This window comes from Ciconia boyciana, chromosome 3 (genome assembly GCF_034638445.1).
Source record: "Ciconia boyciana chromosome 3, ASM3463844v1, whole genome shotgun sequence".
Taxonomy (NCBI): domain Eukaryota; kingdom Metazoa; phylum Chordata; class Aves; order Ciconiiformes; family Ciconiidae; genus Ciconia; species Ciconia boyciana.
Genome location: NC_132936.1, coordinates 72,409,216 through 72,417,587, shown reverse-complemented (window position 1 = coordinate 72,417,587; position 8,372 = coordinate 72,409,216). Strand labels below are relative to the sequence as shown.

Sequence of the window (8,372 nt, the reverse complement as noted above, 5' to 3'; positions counted from 1 at the left end):
TAATAAAAGTTTGATCCTCTCCTTTTTAGATCCTTTGCATATTTTACAATTAAAGACAGGCTGCCCCAGATCCTCACAAGAGTTATTGATACCCTGCATCGACATAAAAATGAATTTTTCGAAGAACATGGTGAGGTAAGAGCAAGGTCTGGTTTTGCCTAAGATTTTTTTCCCCCTTGAGACTCCTTCTCTGCCTTGTTTTTATTGGTTTCTTACTACAGTCACTGCTTGTCTGTTTTAATCTTTTTGACTGTTGGGTTTTTTTATCATCTCTTTCTTGTAGCTATTTTTCATTAATTTTGTAACTCACCTTTCTGTCTAACCTTTTTCTGATCTATCTGTTCTGCAACTGCTTTGCTTTCTCAGGTTTTTGTGTTGATGCAGTGTTTAAGAGACTGTAACACCTTCTGAACATGGCAATGTTTCAATGCTCTGTTCCCCTCTAATCAGCAAAAAGTCCACTCTGAAAAGAAGTCCCACGCACGATTCATTTTAGGATGTTAGGTGTAAGATGAGCTTCATTCACCAAAACACGTTTGGCTGAATCAAGCTCTGATTTGTTGGGGACTCATATTTGGCAATTAAAACGTGTCACATCTTTCATGAGAAATTGATCTGTGTCTCTACAGGAATAAATGTTCAGAATAGGAACTTTTGTTCTCCACTTATTTCAGAAGGGTGTTGAAGCAGAGAAGAGAGCTATATCTTTCCTCTCCAAACTGCGGAATGAACTGCAAACAGACAAACCAGTGACCCCTTTAGAAGATGAGTTGCCTGATGCTGCACTGTGGAACCAATACCTGGACTACCAACGAAATTTATCAAATGGAAATGGAGAACCGAGTTGGTTTCAGTCCCCTTGGTTATATGTAGAGTGTTATATGTATCGAAGAATTCATGCAGCATTAGCACAGAAGTAAGTATTTACTAGCTTGGTATATTACTCTGCAATTACTTGGTATATTCTTTCCCATTTTTATTTTAGGAGAAAGGAAGACAACTGGGGAGTAAGCTAAAGGAATATCGTAAGCTTTTACCATATTCCTTTTCCCTCGTCTCACACCTCAGATTTAAAATTAATACTTTTTCTTCTTTGAGGCAGCAGAATTTGAAGCTTATTAGGTTTTTTATGCTTCAGTTTCTGTGACTTGGTCTACACGAAAACTCTTAAGCTTGACTGTATAGCTTGACCTTCTTGCAGACTGATGTGCATTGTGCATTGAGATATGAAAGGTATTTAGCATTTCTAAAAGGTTTGTTTGTCCAGAATTATCTCTTAAGACATATGTTAGCCTAAAACACAGAATGTGAGAGCCACTAATCTGTTGGGTGTTCTAACTTGTTTTGCTGCTTGAAATCTGAAATTACCATTTGAGAACTGTTTCTCATAGCAGTAGACCCAGTTTAAGCAGCCCCTGTTGTTCATTCTACACCATCTTCTTAATAACCGCAGTGTTTGCAGACCATGTGTTGCATCGAACTTTGGGAGCTGATCCTGGTTAAAAATAACTTGGCAGGAAAAACTTGTTGTGCTGGTACCATGGAGAGGTGCCAGTACAATGTAATGGGGTAGGAATGAGCGGTTTAATTTCCTGCTGCTGCCAAAAAAAATTGAAAGCTCCATGCATACTGGATTTGCCCTTAGTATTACAGAGAGGCAAACACAGTAATAGGGCTCTGTTTCTACTGGTATGTTGCGTAACTTGAACTCTTGTAGCAAAAACTTCAAATATGAGATGGATCTGCTGGATTGCATTTAAAAAACTGAGCAGATACTTTTCATTAGTAAGCTTTAAGTTTCTTGATCTCCATTATTTAGCTGCTCTTAAGCATGCACTTGGATGGAAGTTCAATCATTTGTCAAAAGGTGTACGTGCAAATATGTCTCATAGTAGATGAGTCTATATTTCTTATATATTACAAGAACTGAATTGTTTTATCATCTTTGTCATGATAATTTTCTAAAGTCCTAGTTAAAAACTTTCATAAGAATAACTTCCTATCACCGTAAGAGACTTTGGTATGGGAAGTACACTTGAGCACACACAAACACGCTTAAAATTGGGCCGGCAATTCACTACGGTAGTTCACTCGTATGTTACAATTTTAATTCTCTGTGTCTGAAGACTGGAGTTCAAAATTGTCACTATATGTGCAGTTCCCAGAATTGTTGTGACTGAACACTTGCTCACTTTCAGAATATATTGCTAGAAATATAAAGATGTCTTGTATACTGTCTTTCAGCGAGATATGATATCAGGCTGTTATTGAGATGTGTGAAAATCTAACATGACAAATTAGAAGTGGAAAAATCTAACTAGGGCCTGTAGTACGGCCTAAAAAAGCTGAGCTTCAAGCTTGCATTTTCAGGCATGTTTCACGTGCTGTCATGGAAGATGTGGCAAATATGTTAATATATTTGTTCTCCTTCTATTTTTAGCCCACCTATTGACAACTTTGATGTATTTAAGGAAGGAAAGGCTCAAAATTTCTTTGAATCCCAAGAGGCTGTTACTGCCTTATGCACTTACTTTCAGGAACTTCTTAAAAACATCAAGGATCTAGATGAAATGCAACTTCAGGAGGAACTTTTTAAACTATTGCAGGTAAACTAGTAGTGCTTAACATAAGAATTAAAAATATCTCTCCAATGTAACAAACAAACTTGATGTTATAAAGAATCTGAACTTCATATAGAAATTAAAATGTATCTCTTTTGTTTGTAAAAATGCGATGAAATCCTGACAGTGATACTGTATTGCTGCTACTCTGGAAATATTTAAATTTTGGTTACTTGTAGTAAATCTGACATTTTCATTATACTGCTGGTCTTCAGTATGTATTTGAAAACTCAGCTTATTCTCCCTCAAAACTAGTATCTCTAAAACATTTTAAGTCAAGTTCCAGATGGCCTTTTTGTTATTTAACTATAAAATTTTAAAACAGTTCATTTTATTGACACTCTAAAAATTTTTAGACTCCTTTGGAAAAAAGTTAGAAGTCAGTCTGGGCCAGAAGTGCCCAGCATGGTAACTGCATCATTCTTGGAGGACAATGCCTTTGGGTAGAATACAAAGTATCATAGGATTACAAATAAGTCCATTAGCTGGCAACAGTGCACACCAAGTACTTGATGAATCTTTATAAAGGCCTCATTAGTGTGTACTTAAAATACAAGCTCTTACTTGGCTGCATGTAATAACAAAATAAACCTGCTTTTATTACTCCTTTTTCTGTGTTCCCACTGATAACTTTCTGGAATTACAGTATGGAGAATATTTGTGTTTTAGCTTTGTGATCAGTGTATTTATGATGATCTAAATCCTCCATCTTTGTCACTTCTGATGCATGTTTCTGATGCCTGCATAAATACAGAGCATTGTTTGGTTTCTTCCACAAAATCTTGTCTATATTAAGATATCTGTACAAGAAGTTGAATGTTATTAAAGCTTGGAGGAAAATGTGGAGTTAGAGCCTTCATGTCCCTAAAATAAAAACAAACAAACAAAATCTTTAGTGTATGTGAAGTTTAGAACGTAACTGCAGTGAGACTTAGAAAATGTTTTTGTTTTTTCCTCCTTCTAGGTGTCATTGTGGGGCAATAAGTGTGACCTTTCTTTTTCAGCTGGTGAAGACAGCTCTCAGAAATCTAGTCCTTTACAATCCCTGGAAAACTTGATACCTTACATCTTAGTGAATGATATGGAAAAACTTTGGTCGCTACTTGTAAATGCCAAAAAAAGAAATACAGAAAAAAGTAATGTTAGAGTTGACATAATCCTGGATAATGCTGGATTTGAATTTGTAAGTGATCTTGTGTTGGCTGACTTCCTGTTATCGTCAAAGCTAGCTGATGAAGTCCATTTTCATGGAAAAAGTATTCCATGGTATGTGTCAGATACCACAAAGGATGATTTTAACTGGACTATTAAACAACTGCAGTCAGCTAATCATAGGTGGATGTCTAGGTGTGGGATAAACTGGGAGGGCAATTTGAAAAAGGGAGTTTGGGTTTACCACGATCACATGTTTTGGACTTTGCCACATGACTTTTCCAGTATGGCTGAAGTTGCTCCTGACTTGTATGCTGACCTACAGAAGTCAAACTTGCTTCTTTTCAAAGGTGATCTAAACTATAGAAAATTAACAGGAGATAGAAAATGGGAATACACTGTTCCATTTCATCAAGCCTTGAACAAGTTTCATCCTGCACCCCTCTGTAGTTTGAGAACGCTGAAATCTGACACTCAGGTTGGCCTAAAACCTGGACAAGGTGAACAAATTCAGGCTTCTGAACCTGAATGGATGGTAAGTGGAAAATATGGGGTAGTTCAGTTTGATGCTGCTCTCTAGTTAAATGGTTCCTAATATTCTGAAAGAGAGATTCAGTCTGAGTTTTAACTACTTTCTCTGTTCCATGCTTGGCTTCAGCAAAGATTCTTTTTGTTTGCACTTTTTCCTCCCAAGTGATTTGTTGTTTTTGTTCCACAAAAGACTTTGATGTTGTGCAAAAGTTTACAAACTGTCTTTGTATACATAAATCAATCTGCATTTCAATATATTCTGTTTTCCTAATGTCCGATGTCAGCAGATGTTTCAGATGAACATTTGGTTGTCCATAATATTTTGTTCTTCATCAGTGGGTATGAGAGTTTATGGCTAACAAGTGAAAAATCTGCTTCAGAAACCATTTCCTCAGTCCCACATTGGCGTGTATTTACTTATTTTAGGATAATTTGTGCTCCACATGCCATGCATGCATTGCATGAAAGCTAATATTTTAGAGAATGCACAAATTAATTCCAGATAGATTCTTTGCAGCCCATTGCAGGATCATAGTTTAAAACTGTTGGAAGTTGAGTTGACTGCTACCAAGACTTTATTACATAAATTGTTTTTTACTTGCTTTTTGTGTCCATGGACAAGTAACTTTTGATGTTTCAAGTATAGTTTGCTGTACATTAAGAGAAGAGTTCTTGGGTGATACCTTGTAAATATTAATTTAGAATTTGAAAATTAAATTTTAATTTTAAAATACAAGTGGATGTTGCTAGCCGGTTTGCCTGTAGGAGGGGACACATCTGGTAGGAAGATTAGTGGGAGAAAGGACAATCTCATTTTAAGAATATGGAAGATATTGTTTATCTAAGAACCTACCAACCCCACCCCCAACCAACCAACCCAACCAATTACATTAATTGGATTTTAGATTTAATACAGATTTGAGGTAAAGGTGGCCTGTCAGCAGTGTTTGTGGTTCAAGCGCTGCTGCCTCTTTCCATTGTGATAATTCTCTTTATTTGTCAAATGTATTTGTTTTCCTAAGAAGGATGCCATAATTTTCATGGGGGAAATACAACCCTAGTTGCCCTGAGAAGTATATGCTAGAGAAGCATATGCCATACAGGTTGTTGCTAATTGGAGTTGTTAGATGCCCATTTCTTCTCTTCTACCCTCGTCTCAAATACTCAGATTTTTTGGGGAAAATTTAGGGATATTTTAGTGGTTTTTCAGAGTGAAATGAAATAAAAGAGGAAATGCATTATCCCTTTATAAAGGCAAAATTAAAAATAGATTCTGTGAAGTCTTAAAGTCCTTCTATGGTTTGAAATAGGGCCTTTGATAGGGGACTGATGTGTAATGCCAGTGATAACCACAGGTTTGTTAGAAAATGGTGGCAGAATTACCCATAGAGTCTGACTGGATTATGCTCTTGTCTGGAGCTGCTAAAATTATGTGAGCTTGCCCCTGGTAGCCAAGGTGGCTATGTTATAGAGAACAAGAGTAGATAGTAGAGAAACTTTGTTTTCCATTTTACATACGTCTTACACAGTGAAAAGGAGGGCACAGAAGTGGCCTTATTTGAGTATGTTCTGGAAGCGGTGTTATGGCAAGGGAATTAGAAGGACTGTGTGGTAGCAAGTGAATTTAGAAGGACTTTTGCGCTTACGATTAACCTAAGACAAGGGTAAGCCTTGGCAGGCCTAAAGAAGTGGGAGGGGGAAGATGGGGCAGTATTTTGTACCTGTTACAGGCTTTGAAAATGAAGCTGGATTCGCCTTCTGGTCAGTGCAATCACTGGCAAAGCATGTCTTCTGAAGTGGAGAGAATCAGCTGCTGCTTATTGTGTTCATACAATAAAGATCTATACCGTGGATAAATATGCTCCAACTGCTGATAACTTTGATTATTTGTGTTTGTGTTGTTCTTCTTACATCTGAAAGTATATTAATATTTTAAAGTTGCAAGGTCAAGTATACAAAAACTAAGATGCTAGGAATTTCAGGAGGCAATGTGATACTGTAGGTAGGGTTCTACTTTTGAGACCTGGGTTTAGTGGTCTCATCTCCTTTGTATCTCTGGCTTAGAATTCCTAAAGGATGAATTCATGCTCATCCTTAGGCACCTGATTAAACTGCATAAATTAGAAATCCAGTCAAGAGAGCTGAACATCAGACTGCTGAAGGTCTCTTTGACTGGAGAGACCTCAGGAGGACTCTGGTTTTGGTGCTTTGACCAAATACATAAATGACATAATGAATCTGGGCACTGGTGCCTCAGTTTCTCGTCTGTGAAAATGCTGTTAACTTGTTTCAAATGCACTTTGAAGCAACAGCTTTGGGTCAAGAACAGAGGGATGGAAGTTGTGGAATATGTACAATGAAAACTTCCCGCCTTGTTCAGAGACACAAAATGATTAGGGGAAGAAATCTGCTTTGCCTGCAGACAGATTTTAAGGTGCTGACTTAATTTGCTGGAGAGGTTTAAAAGTGCGTAATAGACAAGAAGAGAAAGGGTTGTTTCACTGTTGAGGCCACCCTTGAAGAATAGCTTTGCCTCTTACACATGCCAAGAAACTTGTTTTCATTTTTCACTGGTTATTAATCTGTCTCTCTGTGCCCAGGTTGCTTTCAAGCTGTTACTTCTGGGAACTCACAATGCAGATTAGTGAAAATTAATATTCTGAAGTTATGATAAATAGACTCCTACAAAATGCAAAGTCACTTAGCAGATGCAGCGGTATTCGCTCAGTGTTACTGAGTCATCTCATTGGAGATTGTTGCATTAATGTTTGTGAGGAAGTAGGGTGGTGATTTCATGAGTACCATAAGACATGTAAGTCTCAGATTAGCATTTGAATGCTAATGTAAGACATGATGTCATGCTGAAAAAATAAATAAATTAGTTCTGTTCTCCAGTTTATTAAGTGAGCACTTTTCATCTTTTGCCCCTCACAAAGGGAAGTTTATATGGTAATGTACAGTGTGACTACATAGTTACGTCAGGAATGCACAGCTGTAACTTCCAAATACTTGATTGCTTGACTTCTATAGCTGTCACTGCAAAGTGCTATCTATAGACAAAACTGAATATGCAGCATACTTCTCTGTTTGTTGGTTGGCTATATTTTTGTAAAATTTGGATTGATTCTATGAAAAAAAAAAAAATGGTGCTGTAATGCCAGTGTTATGTTCTCCCATGCCACAAAGAAGCAGTGAAGACAGATATTCCAATGAGGCTCTGTGCTCTGCTGTTGGTTTAGCTACAGTTTAGTTGAAAACAGGAAATGCTTTTGTAGATACTCAGTGTTAATTACTTGTGTAATATAGCTTCATGAAATGGCAGCATGTGCCTACTGCATTTAGGTGGAATTTACTGTTACACAACATAAAGCATATGTTAAAACAATAGCATATGCTATAATATAGCATAACTTTTTTTCTTGAGTATTCAAGAAAGTTGCTTCTGTACATCTGTGTTACAATTGATTGCCCAAAATGCTTGTACAGCATAACTCAGGAGCTACTGATTTGTATACCCAAATTCTTGAGATTTTCCTTTCATGTGCCATTTGAATATTTGTAGCAAAAACAAGGACATTTTCAGTAATTCTGAGGACCACCACAACAGGCCAACATCTTTTGACTTTTTTTTTTTTATTCTACCTCTTGAGTAAGTGTATTTGTAAATCCATTTTTGATAGTGATGATTTTCATTTGTGGTGAAACAGGAGGAAAAGTAATGTCACAGGCACAGCGAAAGCCAGTACACACATCTGTCTGAATACTTGATAATTCATTAGATAAGATATATACAATTATTCCGTATGTATGTAAGGCTTCTTAAAATAAATTGATGTGGAAAATAAGTTGATTGTATGACTGGAAACTGTTGCAAGAATATTGAAATAAATTATATGACTTTGTGCAAAACTTGGACATCATTATACTATTTCAGTGGCTGGGAAAGCCAACTTAAAATAATTCAGGTCTTAGTTCCTGAAGTTTTTTTCTCTGAAACAGATTTTATAGAAAAACCTGTAAAGCATATTTATCCAGTGAGGTTTTGAAAGATATAGATGCAAGAGATGG

At 36.6% G+C, this 8,372-nt stretch overlaps 1 protein-coding gene across 2 annotated transcripts in view; it reads left to right on the top strand.

Annotated features, from left to right (window-relative positions):
- LOC140649224 (coiled-coil domain-containing protein 170-like) overlaps positions 1 to 8,372 on the top strand; it is a 67,347-nt gene that overhangs the window by 1,202 nt on the left and 57,773 nt on the right. For both annotated transcript variants that reach the window (XM_072856089.1, XM_072856091.1), the window contains exons 2-5: positions 30 to 135; positions 675 to 916; positions 2,441 to 2,606; positions 3,586 to 4,308. In XM_072856089.1, the coding sequence (XP_072712190.1) occupies positions 30 to 135; positions 675 to 916; positions 2,441 to 2,606; positions 3,586 to 4,308 (1,237 nt within the window). The remainder of the gene's footprint in view (positions 1 to 29; positions 136 to 674; positions 917 to 2,440; positions 2,607 to 3,585; positions 4,309 to 8,372) is intronic.